The sequence below is a fragment of the Haplochromis burtoni genome, unplaced genomic scaffold (assembly GCF_018398535.1).
Source record: "Haplochromis burtoni strain Fernald_Lab_line unplaced genomic scaffold, NCSU_Asbu1 Contig_108, whole genome shotgun sequence".
In the NCBI taxonomy this organism is placed as follows: domain Eukaryota; kingdom Metazoa; phylum Chordata; class Actinopteri; order Cichliformes; family Cichlidae; genus Haplochromis; species Haplochromis burtoni.
The window spans coordinates 706,413-727,877 of record NW_024582469.1 but is presented as its reverse complement, the minus strand read 5'-3'; the positions used below and the strand labels follow the sequence as shown (position 1 = coordinate 727,877).

Genomic DNA, 21,465 nt, shown 5'->3' with positions numbered 1-21,465 from the left:
ATTCACTCAGTGAGTGCCCAAGGAGCAGTGTGTACGGTACCTCAGGGTAGCCATTCAGTGGATTTGAACCCCCGACCTTCTGATCATGGGCCACCACTCTACCTGAGCCATCCCTGCCCCAATGCTTAAAATAACAAATATACTATGGTCATGAAATTTAAAATTAACTGATTTTGAGCAGGCATTGGCAAAGTATTTTATGTTTCTTTATGGAAAAAAATGTTTTGTTTTGTTTTTGTTTTTTAAAAAGAAGGAAACTCTCCTGAACTACCACAGCACTATATACACATTAACATACATTACATTTAAAGATACCATTTAGAGCAATGAATGACAGTGCAGTTTAAAAGTTCAACTTTTAAGAAAGAAGTTGACTGAAGCCTTAACTCATAGCTATCATTTAAACCTGTGATTAATACTATTGCTCCCAGGTTTACTGTTCTCCTGCTGTAAAGCTCCAAGGACTGGAAGATAGACTCGCCACCCCAACCCTTCTACAATTTATAAACCCACTCCATGGTCTATTCAGTCCCAGTGTTCACCCTTGGTATAGATTAAAGTGGACACTGATAAAATAGTTCAATCATGGCAGTGTTGCCTGGTAGGGATCACATCTAATTACTCTAACTCTGACCTCTGCAGCACCATTGTTTGACCACCTCAGAACTACTCTTTGGATTTCACCTTTGCTATTAACCAACAGAGTGGCAGCAATTTCACTTTATTACTTCAGTTTTGTTTTTTGTTGTTGTTTTTGTTGTGCTCAAATGTCAGGGTGAGCCTGACTTTTTACAGTAAACACTCCTTGGTATCGGTTATTTTGTGATGCTTCTCTTCACATCTTTGTGCAGGGGCGAAGATAAGCACTAGTCATCCAGACTCTTGATTGAACACTTAAGTCAAAACCTTAAGCTCTACTAAGATACTGATAAAGAAAATGGAGTGGAGATAATATAGTACAGATGGTTATGACCTTTGAATGTCCAGGCTAGAGGACAGGCCCATCGCTCTGTTTTATTCTTGGTATGATTTTGCTTAAATCATAATCGGGATTAGCTTTAGCATGTGATATATTTAACACTTGAAACAGCCAGCAAACTACAGGCTATACTAACTTTAGATAAGAAAATGGATGCTACTGCAAAAATAATAGTCACACCTGATCCAAATGTGCAAATTTACTCCAACCTCACACTAAGAAAAAGTCAACGTGAGGTCACTCAGCTCCTATGAAGTTCTCCATTTTCCATAAAGCTCGATAAAAGGTTCACTTCAGCATGGTTAAAGATTGGACTTATCATGTGATATATTGGTGTGTAGATCGTATAACTAATAAAATGCAATAGTTGCTTAGCAGAGCGTGGTGGAGCACTACATTGGCTCTTTCCTTCTTTTATCTCTTTGATGCCGAGATGAAATCTATAGCCAGTAAGATGAGAGATGATTCTGTGATTAAACTATGATTTTATGTTGCTTATGTTGGGAGAAAGATGTTTAGAGGATTCAGTATTAAATCTCTTAGTGATGAAATTGTCTCACTGTTTGAGCAACAGTAAGTGTAAAACTGTGGAAAGTCATGCTGCCTGACCAGGAGTTCAGCACCACGGAGAGCACCGTCTCCACAGAGGGCAGCCTGGGGTGAAAACTGGAGAGTATGAGACCAGCTGTTCTCAATCAAAGTAATGAGTCTCCCACATCAGAGTTTGACCCGGACTAATTTTAAATTACTAAAAGTCCATCCATTTTCCCATGACCAATTCAGAATCTGTAGGCCGTCATCCTATTCGGACATTTTCTAAGGTAATGTATCTCCAACTTCTTAAAAAACCTTAATATTGCATAGTGGCTTTGCAGTTGTTCCTTATTCCGGCAGGTTCTGTTAAAAAGAAAGATTTGAATGATATTCTCTGAAAGTTCATTCCTGACAATAATTATTATACGTGTTTCAAAAGGGAGACATATTGTACTTTGAATGCAGTATTGCATATAGCAGCTACCTCAGAGACCTTGACTCCGTCCTTCATGATAAGGGGTATCCAGCCAGCTGGTGGCTCATCATTACAGACACATGATACCTCAAATGATTGTAGCTCAGTGGAGCGTGTGCTCTGAAGCTCTCTGGTACAAGGCAGCCAAGTCACAGCTGATATATCTATCACAGCAGACTTTGGGGAGTAGTTGTATTAACATCCTCCTCAAAGCAAACGTGAGATACAAACATAGCTACCACCCATATTACTCTTTAGCAGAACAGAAAATAGGTTACAGTTTAGAAAATAAATTGACAAATTTACACCTAGAAAGCCATTTCTGTCTATTTCTGTATGTTTGGACTATAATAGAAATTATTTTTAGAAGATAAAAAAAAAACAAAAAAAACATCACAGTTATAAATGAGACTGCAATTTTATTGATTCAAGTTGAGTTATTGTTTGATTTAAATGTTATATAGCACTGTATGGAAGCAGATCACTAGAAATACATCAATAAAGCTTAAGCTGACAATGAGTGCCACCTGAGTGTAGTAGCAACATCAATTAAAGCTTAAGGAGCCACTGAGATGTACACCCAATGACTCGGTTGAAATGTTTTAAAGCCTGATAGATGTGAGTGTGTGTACAGAAAGATGAACATGTTACTGTTTGCCAATAATACACATAAATAACTTGTATGTGCTGTGTGGAACACATTTATTGGCTTTCTTCATTAAAACCAACATACATTAACCTCTTGAAGTTTCCAGTCACCCCACAATTCAAAGTTGAGTCAAAACCTTTAGCTCTGCTAAGATACTGATAAAGAACAAACAGTTCCAATATTTTATTTAAATTTTTCCAGCATAGAAAACCCCCATCAACGAACAATAGGACAAGAAATAGCACAATAATAATAATCAATAGAGAAAGACAAAAAAAGAAAGAAAACATTAAAATTAGAAACTACCAGTATCCATAATAAATTAATGTCATGAATATGTAATAAACAGGGAAATTGTAGTGCCCGGTACATGTTTATACAACGTGAGCTTTCTCAAGGTGAAAAATGGAGTCCAGGATTTTGAGAAAACATTTGCTGCAGGTGTTTGCAGGTATCGAACTTTTTCCAATTGAATGACTGATAACATGTCATTGAGCCAGACACTGAAGGAGGGAGGAACAGCGGACTTCCATTCCTTTAGAATAAGTCTTTTCACAATCATCATTCCGAGATCAATTGGCACCCGCACAGTGATAAAGAACAAATAGTTGAGATAATATAGTGCAGATGGTTACAACCTTGTGTCCAGGCTGAGGACAGACCTATCCCTCTGTTTTATTCTTGGTATGATTTCATGGCTTAAATCATAATCAGGATTTGCTCTGGTATGTGACATTAACTCTTGAAATGACCGGCAAACTCTAGGTTTTAGTTTAACTTGGTGACATGTTTTATTGTTTTAGTGAAATCCTATCACAGCTGATCAGGGTCTAAGATGACATCTTGAAATGTCATGTTTTGTGTCATCCAAACAAAAGACAATTTTCAGTGTTTGAAAACTGAGAAAATCATTAAACCCTCACATTAGAACCAGACAATGGATGTTATTTCAAAAGTAATCAACTCAATACTATATTGTCAAAGCTGTCTCACACCTCAAATGCATCACAGAGAAAGCATTCATCATCAACAAAACAACAACAACTTTTATAAAGGAATTAATCATGTTTTCATTTAAGACTGATGTAGCACATAGCTCACCCTAATGCAATTTTGCCAGACAACTAAACAATTAGCTCAGCCACTAAAAGAAATTAATAACTGATACATGCAAAGCCAATATAAAAGTATAAAGTGCAATATCAAATTCAAATAAGACAACTACAAGCAAGACTTGGATACATGGCAACTGTTCAAATCAGAGCCTAGTCAATACATTTTGTATTATTTACATATTTTACATTGGTATCAGTATTGACATCTGTATTTATAACAACCAAGAAATGAAAATTAAAAAGAGAAATTACCTTCAACCTTGTTTAAGTGTTGCTATTGCATAGATTGTTGTGTAATCCACAACTTGGGGGATCTGTGTCTGAAAGGGGGAAAGAGAAAAAATAAATAAATAAAAATAGGCTGATATGTAGGATTTTGAAATCACCAAATTGGTATCCGTTTTAGCAATCCTATATCAATGAGGCCGCAGTTCATAACCTCACATTTATATACCCATAAACAGCAAAGTTTTACTTATCCATGGTCCGAAAGTTTGCCACAGTCCCAAATGAGAAAGTTTTAACATATTTATCCAATATTTTGTCCCGAAGCAACATAAGAGTGTCTTTGGCAGTGAAAAAATACCTGCAAATGCTGCACAGCCAGCAGCAGGCTGTTTTCCGTTTGTACACTAGCAAATTAGCGGCTAACAGCTACTAACATGATAACAGTTTAATTAGCCTCTGTGCTGCAGGTGTGTTAGTCATGTGACATTCTTGCATAACTAAAAGTCAGTCAACATGACCAACAGACTGGGAAAAATGCCCACCTAAGTGCAGAAGAAGATGAAGTATTTCTGACAGCAAACATATCTTCCAGCTGGCAAACAAAGTTGGCAAGCTAACACTGCCCACTTCCTTGTGCCAAAGTGGCTGATGCTAAAGCGAACTTGGAAAGGTCCTGTGGATAGTTATGAGGAGCTAAGCTTCACCACAAAGTGGGCTATTAGTTGTATTATTAAGAAAATGTTAACTGAACAGCTAACTACATGACATGTAAAAAAAAAAATCAACCCTGTAACTCAACAAATTTCCTGTTTATTTGTTTACATGTATTCGGTCACCACTGCTGCCTAAATAAAATTTAACTTGTGTGTGATAAGATATTCTTTGAACAAAAGGAAAGAGGAAATTAAGAGAAGTGTAAATCTTTGAGTGAATGATGAATTGTGTGACATAATCACGAGTTTATGTCATTAGTAGGCTAAATATAATGCAGTCAACTTCATACGTGAGAATGGACAGCAAATTATTATTTACACTGTACCAGGGCAAATGCCTGAAGACCTCTATATTGCTTCATTAACTGGACAAATTGTTGCAATAAATAATAGCATGCCTCTGTGCTGTGGAGAAGCTTTGAATAAGTTTTATTTTGCATATTAAATAAAAACGTTAAAATATGTGCGTCTCAGCAGTGTAAATGATATATAGCCCAGGGCTTTCCTGGTGATTTCTATTACTTTAATACTCATTACCCTCCTTTATCCATTATATTTAAAGCACACTTACATTAATATCTCCTGAGGTTTAAGCCTTGTCAGTTTGATTTACACTGGCACTGGTATCCAAAAGGGGGAGGGAAAAAAGAAAAAAGAACAGGATTATACTGGTACATTTTTTGGCAGATTTGTCTCCTGACACACCCCCATGAATTAGATTGCTGAAAGTGACAGATTAAGTACTCTCTCTTGTTAAGACCGGAGATGAACCGAGAAAAACACAAATAAAAATATATACTTTTCAATCATATGTGGATCAGGAAACTCACAAGTCTTAATTTCTGCAGTGACCAACATTCGGCCCTGGGGAAGTCAGGGGAGTCGTGTGTCTGCAAAACTAGCAGAGGATAGCTTCAAATGATATCATGCACAACCGCGATGACTTATTCAACTATAATGGAGTCGGTAAGCACGCAGCTAATACTATTTAACAGCAACAAAACAGGTTAAATTCTAACCAATGTGAGAGAATATATAAGTCACACGTACACGTGACAGAGATGAAATGAGAGAGCAGCAGGCATAAACTCAAGGATACAGGGTTTCAGTCATTTCAGTGTCAAAATAAGCAGACAACGGATTTCAGAACCAGGTGAGAAATTTGAGATTTTTCAATGTCTAAATTTTTTGAGGATTTTCTTCTCATAATACAAAAGCTGGGGTGTGCTTTGTGTTAGTAAGTGAACGACAAAAATGCAAAGCAGTTCACAGCTACACAAAAAAACTCCTGTTCAACAAGTAGTATTAAAATAAAGGCATCTAGCAGCACAAAATCTTGTAAGCCTGTTTTGACAGTGGCTTGCGAGACTGGGTTACTAAAAAGCTCTGGATGAAAACCAAACGAGCCGTGTCTTGGCCATGAGGATTGCCACTCCTTGTAGAAGAGTCAGTACAACATCCTGGAAGCTGATACAGAAAGTCTTAATGCAGTGACTATATATATATTATAATTCAGTAAACCTAGGCCAAAAAGCTAATGCAATTTAATGAAGGCATAACTTCAACTTCATAATAACAAATTTAGTGGTTCAAAAATACAATTTTATATTGGTAAAAGTCAGACAACACGGCCATCAAGTTTGGACCAGAATGGATGCCAGTTTGCCAACACTGACTGAGGTTCAGCACAGCAGTCACTCTGAGTATTTTCAGCACATTCCTCTCTGGTACTTAGCAGCGACCTCTGTTCACTTAACTGTCATTTTGAAAAATAACAGCCAGTCACACGCTGTACATCTGCCAGACTGTTTGGTCAAAAGCCCTTCGATTTTAGTGCCTTTCTGGATCTTTTTCAGACACTTAGCCAAATAGCTGGCAGTGGTAATCACATGCGGATATTAGCACTTTCAGCAAGTCATGGAATCTGGAAATAGCTTGTTTGGCCTGTGAAAGCACAAAGACCTGCTCAGTAAGTGTGTGCTGTGTGTGTATGTATATATAATTCCCAAAAGGTATTCACTCACCCATCCAAATCATTGATTTTCAGGTGTTATACACCTTCTTTGGTTACAAATGTATAAAAATAACACACTTCTACAAACATCTGTGGAAGAATGAGTCTCGGGAGTTCAGTTGTGAAATTTCTCTCTAGCAAATATTCCACAGTCAACTGTTAGTGGTATTATAACAAAAGTGGAAGCGATTGGGAATGAGAGCAACTCAGCCAAAAAGTGGTAGGTCACACGAAATCAGAGTGGGGTCAGCTGATGCTGAGGTGTATAGTAAATGGACTAATTCTTGTAAAGCACTTTCCTACTCTACCTGGGCACTCAAAGCACATACAACATGCCTCATTCACCCATTCACACCCAATCATTCAAGCAGTTTTTTCTTTGCTTAAGTGCTTTCTATCTAAAACTCACACACATTACCATTCCACTGGATGCATCCGAAAGCAACTTAAGCTTCAGAATCTTCAGAACCTTACATGCAGAGGTGTAAAGCACCAACAGACTCTAAAGCAATGGAGACGTGCTCTCTGGAGTGGCGAATCACACTCCTCCGTCTGGCAATACTCCAACGTGGAAGAACCTGACTGGCCTGGCAACGTGGAAGTCCTGACCTCAACCTGACAGAACACCTTTGGGGTGAATTATAGCAGAAACTGCAAGCTAAGCCTTCTCATCCAACATCGGTGTCTGACCTCATAAATGCACTTCTGTAGGAATGGTCGAAATTCCCATGAACGCACTCCTAAACCTTGAGGAAAGTCTTTCCAGAAGGGCGGAAGACATTGCTGCAAAGGGTTAGCTGACATCATATTAAACTGGAGAATGCATTTCCTGAAGAAACTGCAGTGTGAATGCTGACAGATGGATGTTTTGAGCTGAAATGTAATAGCTATAATGCTGTCCATTTAAATGGTATTACCCGTACATGCAACCAATATGTTAGCTTACCAAAGAACAACTGAAACAATATCTGTAACAAAAGAGGACAATTTATTGAGAGTCTGACAGCAGCTTACTATCCATGTCCAATATCTCATACAGTTTTCTGGACTGGAGGACGTACATCCTAAAGAACTTCATCACAACCTCTCTCACATCCACTTTACACGTGTAGTTTAAAGGAAACTTAACTAACATTTGGTGGATATGTTTGCAGTCAGAATAAACTTACGGCCCCTATATGAATGGAATTTAAACAGTGTGACAGAAGAAAAAACATGTTTTTTAAATATTTGCATCAGTTACCAACACTTCTCTTATGGGACGTGTGTGTGAGTACTTTGGTCCAAATACTCGAGGTCTAGAAGAATATGTAGCAGCCGCTGATCCCTCAATGGCACCAGTAAGACAGCAGGACAGCAGGGCCTCTTCCTCAACAGAAAACTCTCCTCCACCGCTAGCAAGAGAATGAACACGTGTGTGTGATTTACATTGCTGTGCTTGAGAGCCACCATCTACCAGAACCAAATTCCTTGTATGTGTCTGCACATATACTTGGCCAATAAACACGATTCTGATTTAAGGCTACTGCGATATCACCGCTAGCTCATACAAGCTTGCTCTCCGACAGCTACAGGCCACGTGAGCTCAAAGCCCCTCCCGCCAGAGTTTACTCCCCAGTCAACTGTCGGAAAACAGTCGTAAGTCTACGGAAGAGGATTAGGGCCACCGGGGGGAAAAGTGGGCTTTTCTTTTCCAGATTTCAAGTCAGAATTCTAACCCTAAACGCAGAAATGCAACAGGCGAAAACAAAACAAGTGCAAGGTTACGAAGAACTGGCAAAAAAAAGCTCAAACAACTGGAGGCCAAAAATGATGAAATAGTCAAAGAAAATATGGAATGGGAGGAAAAGTATGTACAACTGGAAAAGGACCAGAAAGAAGTGGAGAGCAGAAAGTCCGAAGCGCTCCAGGAAAAAAGCCCAATCTGAGCAAAAACACAAAGAACTGGTGCACATGTACGAGGAACAGGTGAAGCAAAATGGAGACATTCAAAAGGACAAACTAGAGCAGCTGCAAAATAATGCAGCGTTGATGACAAAGAATAAAGAACTGCAGACCAAAAACTTGCAGTTGGAGCACAAAGAGCAAATTCAGACAGGCAACAACCTTAAAGGAAATCTCCAAGCATCAGTGGAAGAGTTCGACAAACTCCAGCAAAAGTGTAACAAAATACAAGATGAGAATGTAACACTTGCTTAAGAAGTGGAAAAATTGGAGGAGAAAAACACAGACCTCGTCGAGCAACAGAAGAAGAAGTAAAAATGTTTCTGGCTCTTCAGGTCAAAGTCAGGTGAGGATAAGGCCGAAAAGAAAAAGAAGAAAAAATGGAACAAAAACAGCTGAAGAAGAAAAATGCTGCTGGTCCTCGATGACGACAAACAGGAAACATTCTCCTGACAAGAGTGTGGATGAGGCTGCTGGGGGTTCAGCTTAGGCTAGAGAACAGTAGCTTCCACTGCCCTCCTTTCTTCACCCCATCTCCATCTCGTTTCCCCTATCCACCCTTCCTCTGTCGGCCATTTATGGTTCTGCTTTGATTCAACAGAAACTGGTAGGGAAGCCTTTCAGTGGCTCCCGCCTCCTCTGAAAGACACAGACATAAACACACAAACATTTATTAACATGTTCCACAGTCTTCCAGTTTGATCATTTTGATTTTCTCATCTTGTGGACAACAGCGTACACGGATGGAGATATATTGTTAACTTTCGTAATGTTTATTTATTTAACATATCCAGCTCCAGCCCCACTGCCATCCTGACAAGGATAAGCATTTAAGAAACTATGTGAAAAAATGGACAACTAACTGAATTTATGCAAACACACTGGATTTCCAATTATGTTTCACTGAATTAGAGACTCTAACAGTCTCTTCTATGTAAGAATGTCTCACGCTGATACACCTGCAAACTTGACAAAATCCAAACATGAGCTCTTTTAGATGCTTTTTGAATTTTTTCGCTCTCTGACCTCAGTGTAAGACGGCTTGGCCCTCACTGCCACTGCTTGTTGAAAGTTCTCCTGCTTCTTGTCTTCCCCCAGTGTTGACCGCCTGCCTTTAATATCACTTATAAAGATTAGGATAAGAGTACTGTGAATGCTTAATCAGCATACACACTAACAATATGTCCTAAAAATGGGATGTTACCCAAGTTCATTTGCATGTGAAAGCAGAGAGCGAATAATTTTGGCAATTTAAAGTATGCGGATACGCGCTCCTCGGCACTGGCACAGCAGCTCTAAAGTGCTGGGAAACTTGTGCTCGCTCTGCAGTGGAGATCAATATGTCATCCAGTTCCCACTTTGGGTTTTCTGTCACATAATCTGAAATGGAACAAGGACATTACTACTTTAAGTAATTGATATGGAGCAAAAATTGCACGTTTGTCATGTGGATCGTCTTAGTATATCCACTAGCCTTTGCTCATGTACATGAATTGGGAATCTTGCCTCACAATCCTTAGACTGGCAGAAGAAGACAACATGAATAAACACGAATAAAAAGAAGCATATTCCAATAAACATAATGCACATCTACTATCCCAACAGAGTGAGCATACAGTAATCAAACTAATGTCTGCTTTAAAATTAATTGAGTTTGTTATAGTCATCAGTGTTCATTGGAAATATATAAGCCTGCATTAAAAATATGATTGTCATTGGCTTAAAGCCTAGTTCTGAAGATTTTAGATCCATTTACATAAAATTAGAGTCAGAGCTTCATTTATCTATTCTAAAATGTGATTACTTGGAAATCTTTCACTTTTAGCAAAGGGGCCTTGGGGAGACATACAGCACATCTCATGTACAGCTGGCAGCCACAAATAACACAGTGACAGTGGCACCACCTGTCACCTCCAGAGCTTTACACCTCGCTTTAATGAGCTGGAAGGGAATGTGACACGTGTAGATTCACTTTTGGCAGAAAAAAAGAGTTCACTTCATTCAAAGTACATTCTCGGCACTTCAAAGAGCTAAAGGCATTTTACAGAAGATGCAGAAATGCACCACTAAATATACTACTGCTCCAAAAGTGAGCTTCTGTTGCGTTCGAAACATGAATAGAAAATATTTGTAATATTTGAAAAGTGCTCTTTTATAGCAGCACTAAATGGGTTAGTCTTCTTCTTGCTGTTCGGAGCATTAAAAAATATCAACACGGTGAGCGCTTCTTCGAGGGGCTCGTGGCTTTTTTCCAGGAGCGCCAGCAGCTAATAAGTACACTGAGTATAAGTGAGGATTATCCAGAGCAGCACTTTGGCAGGCTGCATCTCTTTTCTTTGCCTCCTTTTTCAAATGCACATCATTGACATTGAGGAGGCACACTGAGAGGTGTTAGCACATTGAAGGACAAACCTAATATCAGGCTGAACTTTAAAGGAAACCACCCACTGTGTTCTTTATCTTCACGTTTACACCTCGTAGGCACTTTTTCACATTACTGGTAATTTCCTGTATTTTGGAGTGGCACCTTGTTTCACTAAAAGTGCTATTTTTGAGTGAGTATTGTTTTTCTATTTAAGTGATTTGCTTTGCGTTTGGTTGATCTCACAGCATGCTCTCTGAATAATTAAACATAAAACGAGAGTTATTTGCATTTAGATGTTTTTTTTGTCTGCTTTGTCATTTTTTCAGAAAATATATGTGAGGAAAAATGTTAATGAGAGTGAATAATTAACAAAAAACCATGTTTTAACTACATATTTGTCTTTTAAGGCCTTAAACTATTACCGGGTATTTAAATACAACCTCAGATGAACGACACATGACAGTAACAGAAAAGAAGCCAAAATGGAAAAGCAATATGGAAAAACAAAGTATACCCCAGGAGTTTTTAACTTGTAGAACTTAAGGTTTTCTGTGCACTTTCAGTCTCCCACACACTCTTCTTTCCATTTATTTAATTAATTGACGTTTGAGGGCATTTATTGTTCTTATTCTTTTGTTTTTCTTTTTTTTTCTCAGAAATCCTGTTGGTGTGCTCAGGACTGTCCTGTTGCAGGAGTCAAATTCAGCTTTAGCTGTCAAAAAATATGACTTCAGATCCAGAGGAATTTGTCTCAATCAACTCAAGTTACCCACCTCCTGTGGCTGCAAAACAAGCCCAAATCATCACCCCTCTGCCACCGTGCTTGACAGTTGTCTTCAGGTGTTTGGTTTTTGTTGAACGTCTCACTGTCTTGTTTGTCTAAAGCAGGGGTGGGGGAACTCCAGGCCTCAAGGGTCGGTGTCCTGCAGGTTTTAGATCTGCACTTGAGCCAACACAGCTGTTTTAAATGACTAAATTATTTCCTCAACATGTATTAAAGTTACCAGAGGCCTGGTAATGAACTAATTATTTGATTCAGGTGTGGTGACCCAGGGTGATATCTAAAACCTGCATTACACTGGCCCTTGAGGCCTGGAGATATAAATGTTGAACTTAAGATATTAAAGTTAAACAGCTTGACCTCTGAGGAGAATTTGCTGGCATAGTCGACTTCCAGGAAGATTGTCAACTGAATGAATTCTGTTCTTAATGTAGATTGATGGACTTCAAATTGTTTGGAAATGGCCTTCTGATCCTTCCCAGATTGATGAACAGTTCACTGCTGATGACTTTCTTCCTTGGCATTGTATTACCACAGACACACCTGCAAAGTGCCAAAACGTGTGCTTTGATCGAGGTGTTCACACTTGTTGATGATCAGTTAATTAACGTGCATTTGATTAGCAGCACCTGGCTCCTATTTACCCTCTTAATTCACACGGAAGAAATCAGTGCGTACTTAGTTTGTCCACACCCTGCTTCTGGAGTGCTTAGACTTATTTTTTGTGAAATAAATAATGACACACACTAATGTGTCACGTTGTTATACATCTGTGTCATATTTACCGAATTTTACAACCTGCTGAGGACCAGATGATATGTAAAACCTAAGAATTTTAAAAAAGGCTTAAAAAAGTTAAAAGACTTTACCACACAAAAGATTTCAAGGTCTGTTTTTATTATTTATTTATTTTCTGGCATGTTGTCCATCCTTAAAATACACTGAAGAATACTGATATGCAGTTTCTCATCTTTTCTTTTTTCATTTTTTCCTCCTTCACGGTACAGTGAGACCCTGATTCCTGTGTAATGACACCAGTATAGGAATACTCTACAAACACAAAATTAAAACACAATAGCTGGCATACCACCATAACGTAATGCATCGTCGTAACCACTTTGTAACAAAAAGCAAGAGAATGCCCGTACAGTCTTCAAAGATGCACAATTCAAAAAGGGTTGACATTAAAACAACTGATTTAAGTCAACAATGAAAATCGAGTTAAATGCGCTATTACACAGGAATCTGTTAAATATCAAAACAAATTATTAACGGAAATGCTCTTTACACAAGTGTAGCAAAAGACAATTTATCATAGATATAATATTATCAGGTGACAAGGCCTAAAATAAATGATAACCGCTCTGTCGTTCAGTCATAAAAAACTTGACAAAAACACACAAACTGTCAAGGGATAAGAGTGACAAAGACTCACATTTGTTCCAACAAGACACTGTACAGCTCAGGGTGGATTTGGGGCTAAAAACACTCGACAGCTTTGAAAACTCTGCAGATCAACATTTCCCCGCCGGTTCGTGGAAAGCCAAGGCATTATAAAAAGGTAACATAAGCCATTGCACTGAAGGACTGAAATAAAGTCATAGCTTTAGAGGACTACTTAGAAATAAGACAAACAAACTAGTAAAAACAGCCAGAGGAGCTTAATGTCCCTGGTCCAAGTTTATAAAGTAGGCATCTTTCTCCAACAGTACATGACATCCACCCACCTCATCGGTCGAGGACGAGCTCAGGATCCAAGTTGCACAGCAAAACAATACAGTTACAAACTGTAGTAAAGAATGAGTCAAGATCTCAGTTTTCTTCTGCGTTATCGTACTTCTTCAAAAGAGACTACACCGAAGAAGAAGAAAAAATATATATATTACAAATGAAACAAAAAGTTTTGGAGATTTCCATGTTTTAGTTAGATGGTGGGTGATTCGTCCGTGCCTCCTCCAGTATGTGGTCACCTACATGCTGGTGGTGGTGGTAGTTGCAGTGATATCTCGGCAGTATCTGTACGTGTATTCCACTAAAAATACAGACTTTAGCCTAGCTGCGTGGATGACACTTATGTACAGGAGATGCTAAAGATCATTAATGGTGAGCGATGAAGTGGTATGACAAAATGCTCTAGTTGTTAAAACGCTATCACGTGGTTGAAGGATGGTAAATCGCACAAAGCTTTCCCCAGAAAAAGGCATAATGAGTTCAGTCCATAGCAAAGGCTGAGTTAAGAGCTATGTCATACAAACTAAATGCTTTAGCACCGTTTAATACCACTTGTTGGCAAGCAAAAAAGAAAAGAAAGAAAGAAAAAATAGGGCGAGACAAACATCGCATAATATACTGGATCCCTAACCAGCCATTTTCAATCATTTGTTGCATTTCCTAAGTGGTGTCAGAGAAATCTGTTTACTTTGATACAACCTAACATATAGACACCTTTGCTTTTTCCTTCATGCTGAGCAAATTTGTGGTCTCCCAAAGTCTTTAAGCCTAAAGCTTCAACTGTTTCACAATCTCCTCATTCATTTGTCTGTCATGCTCTGTAGTAGCCGCTGAGCCGTCAGGTGTCTGCTTAATGCACGCCACTGGCTGCCAAAGCTAAAGGGAGAGTCCAGGATCCAGGAGAAGGATTTCTGAGTTTGGCGTATGCAGGATAGAGCAAAAAGGGCAAAAAAAGGTAACACAGGTTGTGCTCTTGGAACGTGGAAACTTCTGTGGTAGCAGCTAAGTGAAATCTCGTACATGTAGTCATGCCGTGTCTCTGCAAAGGCTTCCAACTGGGATCTGTGACATGTTGGAACAATATAATGTCAGATGGTGTAAATCGGGGCCCAGCAGATAAAGTTGTTGCGACTCAGACGCAGGTCCCTTGGTGTGCTGGAGGAAGGGCTTTTCGGTTCTTTATGGCCAAAGACTTCTCCTTAAAATCTGACGCTTTCTGCTGTGAAACGTCTATCAGTGCACTCGCTACAATGAGTCCTGAGGAGGAGAAAGAAAAAGAACAACATGAGGGTGAGAACTCCCACAAATTCATTTGTTCGGTTAAACAATTTCATAGATATTTTTATGGATATGTGGCATTTCAACCAGTAAATGCAGGATTTCTTTACTTTGGTTGACAGTGAGACAATTTCACTTGTTATGGCAATGAAGGAGCAAGTTCTAGGATTTTTCTCCTAAAGATTGAAGAACTAAAGATGACTTAATTTTAACTACTTTCCCCTTCAAACTGACCTTTTTTTTTTTAGATTGATCCTGATCCTGACCACATGCACTTTCACATTTGAGGCAGTGTGGTCTACATTGTTTTGTTTTTAGGTTGCTTTTAAGATTTTGCCATGGCTTACTTTAGTGCCATGTAGATCGACGCTCAATATCAAAGCTGGACCCTGAAGTTGATGTTTACTCTCTGCACAGGCTTATGGTCTATGATAAATTGTGCAAGTGGCCACAACAGGTCTACTGCTTTACAGACCATTGAGGAGGACATTTGAGGACATGTCACCTGACCAGATAATATGTTCATAAACTTAAATGATTAAAATAGACATAGTTGTGTGTAACCAACGGGCCCCAAATCGCATAAGTTCAAACTCACCAAGCATCAGAATGGGGAAGCAAGGTTTAAGTGACTGTGAATGTGGTGTGGCTGTTAGTGCTAGATGGCAGACATAAACCCACACAACCATCTCTAGGATTTTACAGAGAATGGCCCAAAAAAAGAGAAGATAACCAGTGAGCGGCAGTTCTCTTGGCAAAAATCTATTGTTGATGTCAGAGGTCAGCTTTGAAATAACAGGAAGGCAGGGTAATTCAAATAACCCCACATTACAACAAAGGTATACAGAAAAGCATCTCTAAACCCACTGATCCTTAAAGCCAGTGGGCTACAGCAGCAGAAGACCACACCAGGTGCCGCTCCTGTTAGCTAAGAACAGAAAGCTGAGGCTACATTTTGTAAGGACCAAAATTTAACAACAGAATATTGAGAACAAATTATTTATTCTGGTGAGTCTTGATTTCTGCTGCAAAATTTACATTGTAGGGTCTGAGTTCGGCATAAACAACATGAAAGCATGGAGCCACCCTGCTCTCTATCAAAGTTCAGGCTGGTAGCTGCGATGTTAAGGTAGAAAGCAGAAGGCCATCCAACTCTGTCCTAGTGAGGTGTGCCTCAAAAAATGAAATAAAATGAAAAACAAAATGTAAACTTTCATTACTCAGAGAACCTTGTAAATGTAGTCTTTCCCACATAACCCTCATGACCCTTATACCACAGCAGGGTTAATACATTTAACCATAAGACAAAAAGATGGTTACAGTTTTGTAGTTACCTGACTGTCCCGGTGGAGGTAAGCCTGAAGGCCCAGAGGGCAGGCGCATGAGGACAGTCAACACAGCTGCTTTTCCTCCTGAACACGGTTCCATTGCAACAGGTTTAGGTGCACCCTGATGAAAAGCGACGGTAAAATAGAAAAGATTTTATGACTTGCTCTGGAAATAAAGTTGTTTATATTTATGTGAAAAATACTGCAGTGTGAAAAGCACACAGTAAATACTGCCTTAAGAAAAGAAAGCAGGACAAAAGTACTTCACTGCTTTTGACAATAACCCAGCACCTGTGGATTGGTATAGCCCTGCTTTATCAACTAACCCGATATCAATGTGTCTTACTAGTCCTTCTTTCCCTGCAGTTACACATGTGATGTTGAATTTTCTTTGTTGGGAGCAGCAGACCAAAAATCACTCATATCAGCTGCTGGAGTTGCCCCACTTAAGACAACACACCCTCCCTTCCCTCCTCCTGAGACAAATGCTTTGATTGGTCACACAACAAAAAACACTTGTGTCTCCGTCAGACAGTCAAAGTGTGGAGGCAATGACCTACGCTCGGACTTAATGGCCAAAAACTGCCCGTCTCGAGTGTGAAAAACATGTCATCCTGATAATGAATGTCAAGGGTTTCACAGCATGTTTTGGATGAGAGGATAGAAATTGTGGAATAATAACATGTCTGAATGGAATTGACTTTTTTTCTTTTTATTTCTGTGTTGGCTGAATTTAAAATGGAGATGAGAGAGGCAGCAGAGGCAGGATTAAAAAAAAACAGGTCTGCATAAGCACACCCATTAAAACGTGAAAATCACGAGGCAGACTCGGTAATTTGTTTAAATGTATTCCACTGCAATCTGCCGTATATTTCACCCTGCGAAAACAAAAACACAAACACAAACACTGACGCTTTGGGTATTTTTAAAGCCGCATTGACTCCAAATACCTAATATACACAGTGAGTTAAGAGCAATAGATTCAGGAAGCACATATCTTATTAGTTTTAGCTGCCAAATGGTAAAAGATATATGTTTCAGCATATTTGAGTGTAATTCAGGGCCACACAGTCTTGTTTCCTATGAAGCCTGCAGTGTAATTTTTAAATGCAGTAATTAAGCTTGCCATTTGAAATGCCATGATTCACAACTGCTCTTGTGTAATGGCGCAGCTATATCCATGTTAGGCACAACTTCCTAGTCTCAAATTGGCCCCTCTTTTGTGACATGCTATCCTGCTGTTAGCAGCTTGTAGTCATAAATGGATGGTCAATGCCATACATAGGTAAGCTGTGTTGCTGAAACAATGCTCAATGCACACTAAGGTGCACAAAGCCAAGAAAATATACACTACACCACTGCACCACCAAAACCAGGAATAGTCTGTGACACAAACTGTAATGGAGCCATATGTGGAGCCCTACCATTTGAACATTGTGTCAAAACTAAGAAAGAAAAACTCCTGGTTTCCTACTCAATGTTGATTTAAAGCGACACTAATCTTTTCCTTACTAAAAAAAATAATATAATCTTTCATTTTTAAAGCCAATTTGCTTGCAAAGGCGACTCCCTGGAAGAACGACCCAGGATCAGTCCAGCTAGCCTCAAGTATCATCAATATCTAGTACTCTGAATAAGCTGCACCCTTCAAGAGCACAACATGAAAGAGTCGTGCTACATATACTCGAAACATTTTTCCGTATTGTAGGCTGACTTACGGTTCGTTTACGTGCATTGTTACACAATCCAATTAGGCTACATGGTCGGAACACAATATTCTCATGCATCTGCTCAGGCACATTCACCATCAAGAGGGTAATATTAAAACTACGACTGACATTAGAGGGTAATTAAATTGCCAGCCATTTCATGACCATTCAAGTGATCCTGCTAATGAATAGCTGCATAAGCTGCATTCATATAAAGGAGTTCATTTATGTTGATTTTTGACGATTTGTGAGATACACATGTATGGACCGCTGGGTGACACATCAGCTAAAATTGAGACTCGGAATCATCAGCACTGCTCAGCAGCAAAAGCAGAAGGACTAAAGATGAATTTGTCAAATTTAAAAGGAATGATCAACTACGTTTAGGCACGTATGGCTTTGATGACAGATCGCTAAAATACTGCAATGGCAACTAAACCAGTGGAGATGCTTTTATCTTCACAACTTTGGTCAGCTGCTGGTTAGATTGTTAAAACTCTTAATGGCCTCAACATCATTTGGGATTAACAGTTTATATGAAATCCCCTTAGGAGGTCCCCCCTATCTTTTAATTATTGATCCAGAATCTAATGCCACCCTTAGGTAAACTCCAAATCTAAGCTCTTGTTTGTGTTTAGTGCAGATTACCATTAGAAAGTAAACTATTTTACTTTTACAGAAATTTCCATTTGGTAGATGTGCCACTTGCTTATGCGCCCAGTTTGCTTTGCTGACATCGTTACCATGTACATCAATAATTTGATGGCTTCAGTTTGGTAAGCAAATATTTGTAGCCATCTGTAACTCTCCCCCGAACTGCAACACCAGCTCTGTTACAAGTGAACCATAAATTACACATTTTGGTTCGTGTAAGGCAGCAGGAAAGTTAAACCACTTTCTTTTGGCTCTCCCTCACTTCATTTAAATGCTTACGTTGCTCTGAGAAAAACCGACACATTCCTCCAGTGAAGAGGAAAATCAAATAAAGCTATTAATAAGTCATTTCCTTCAAGCTTAGTCGTAGGGTTGCCTTTTTAAATGGTCTAAAACTTGACAACTTTTAGATCTTCCAAAGATCTGAAAATAACACTTTTAGAATAAGTAGTGTATTCTAGTCATTCACAACCATCCACAAGCACATAAACATCCATACACAAATGCAAAACACGAAAACAACACACAATGTATCTCCTTTCCTTTCGCCACTGACAGGTGTCATCCATCATACTAGCTGTTCGTTAGTGGCTCCATATGTTGACTGCCCGGCCATAGTGAATATAGAGGCTGTGGTCTGCAGTGTTTGGGCACGAATCGCTCTGTCTAACAGCTGCTGACATCTTGGTCGCTAAAAGCCATGTCCATCTCGGGAGTTTAAACTAACCAAATGGAATAAAATGGCACAAAGGCTGTTATAATTTTCGCTCTCAGACCAGCTGGAGGGTCTGTAAGTAGTGACTGAGACATGCTACTAACTAATTCAGTGAGATCAATGCAGACGGTGCAGTTAAAGGATAAGGTCTTTTGTGTTCATGTTTCTTTCCCCCTTTGTAAACTGCATTGGCTTCAGTGTGGATATGATATCAAAAACCTGTTCTATGCTTTACTGCGTTAAAGCAGCGGGTCTGGGCTGGTGAAACAAATACAAAGCACAGCAACTGTGTCCTCTCTGACATCAAAAAATATTTCCAATAGCTAAGTGGCTCCAGATGCTGACCAATTAACCTTTAGAAAAGAGAAATAGGCTGGTTTGATATGTTTCACCTTCAGTTGGTGCCAAGTCATGTAATTGAGCTGTAAGTGGTCCACCGTAAGTATTTAGACACTTGGAACCACAGAGATTTAATTTTGTAAACATTTTTTCAACACAATACTTCCATGTACACAGATAAGATGCAGACATAGTGGCTTAACACAAATCATTTCAATAAATGGACGCTTAAAATTTTTAAAATTATTATTGTATTAACAAATGAATAAGAAATGTTATGTTTTAGCAAGCTTTTTAATGCAAAATACACCAACTTAGTCAATAAATAAATAACCGCTGGTTGACCAGTGCATTTGTCTGCATTCATTAAAAGATTACATATAGTTGCGGTGACCAACTGGTGTCCAGTAGCTGACCACTTTCGATCGTTGGCTGGTGGAAGACAACCTCTTAAACGGACTTCAGCTAGGTCTGACTGCAATCACTCTCAGACAAATTGGTGAAGCTATAATTTATTAGACCTTTTGTCAACACATTGCATTCAATCCGAGTCCGTCTGCACTGATGAGCACAAGTCAATTGTAACATGCATCTTTGGGAACTCCACTCAACTAGTTATAGTCTTAAATATACTTGTATATCTATATGTATATGTATACTTGTATAAAAGGTTGGCAAATACTAAGTCTACATCACTATCTGTGGAAGAATTTCTACATTTCTGCTGCAGTTCTGACTGGACTCTGAATGTAAGTAGTTATCATGAAGTTCTGTGGAATCTGAATTTTATATAAAGACGATTTATCACTATTAATCACCGCATTACAAGAAAAAGATTGCATGTAATTGCTAACTTGACCCCATTCAATCTCAAACTGAGAGCACTGCCAACTTGACGCAGCAGAATCGATTTGAAGATGGCAGCTGACTGAGCGTGTGCAGACCCGACCGCTGTCTTCAAAGCAACCATTTCAAAGACTGAAAATTCATTGCACGCAGTCGCAATAACTTTGGTTGTGGTGCAATCCCAAACTACTCTTTTATCTCTTGTGACTGTAGAATAAGGAAATGTGACCACAACAGCACTGCATTCTTTATTCCAGCTGTTGCCTTTACTGGCAAATAAACAGATGCAGGAAAGAGAAGGGAGTATAACCCGGTCAGCTCAAGGTTAGTTGGGGTTACACCAAGAATATCAAAATGTGGTAAATTTAGACCCTTTATATAAGTAAAGTAAATGAAAGATCAGTTTTATGTGCACAAGTATGTGGTTATAAAAGTATAACAGGGAACAAAGCCAACTTCAATAAAGGCCATATGGACATCTAGGTGAATGATTCAAAGTCCCATATTTAAAGGTCAATTCTGCATCTTGACAGGGTTGAGAAACAGGAGACTGACGATCTATTTTTTTTTCCAGTTATCATTTTCAAAACAGCTTGCAATATTTTTTACAGCAATATTCTCCAGTGGCTCCTCTTTACTGTGCCGCATAACAAGAACATCATCTTTGATTTTTTTTGCGCAGGAGTGGGAGGAACAGCACTGCAATAAATTACTGAACGACAGATGGACACGTGTCCCACTGTCAAGTACGTAATTAACATTTTACCTGAATCAAGGCAGAGCACCGGCTTCCAACGCCACTCAAATTTAGGGTGTACCGTACCTCTTTACAAGTGCAACAATATAGTGCACTCAGACAGCTAAGAAGCATTGTTTTCCTCCTGTTTTGCTCTTTACATTGCCCTTCACAATACCATAATGCACAGTGAGCACCACTCAGCGGTACACTAATAGCTAATGTAGTGCCTCTTCGCCGGTTGCCACAGTGATTTTATTTCTCTCAGCTCCGAGTGACACAGGGCTTGTTCCTAGATGAGGAATCGGCCCTTTGTTGCTATGATGACGACG

The 21,465-nt window shown here is 39.1% G+C and overlaps 1 protein-coding gene across 1 annotated transcript in view; it reads right to left on the bottom strand.

Annotated features, from left to right (window-relative positions):
- Positions 1-12,677: 12,677 nt before the first annotated feature.
- atrnl1b (attractin-like 1b) overlaps positions 12,678-21,465 on the bottom strand; it is a 70,622-nt gene continuing 61,834 nt past the window's right edge. The window contains exons 28-29 of the mRNA XM_005928152.3: positions 16,141-16,255; positions 12,678-14,785 (exon numbers count right to left, since the gene is read on the bottom strand). Coding sequence (XP_005928214.1) covers positions 14,661-14,785; positions 16,141-16,255 — 240 coding nt within the window. The 3' untranslated portion in view covers positions 12,678-14,660. The remainder of the gene's footprint in view (positions 14,786-16,140; positions 16,256-21,465) is intronic.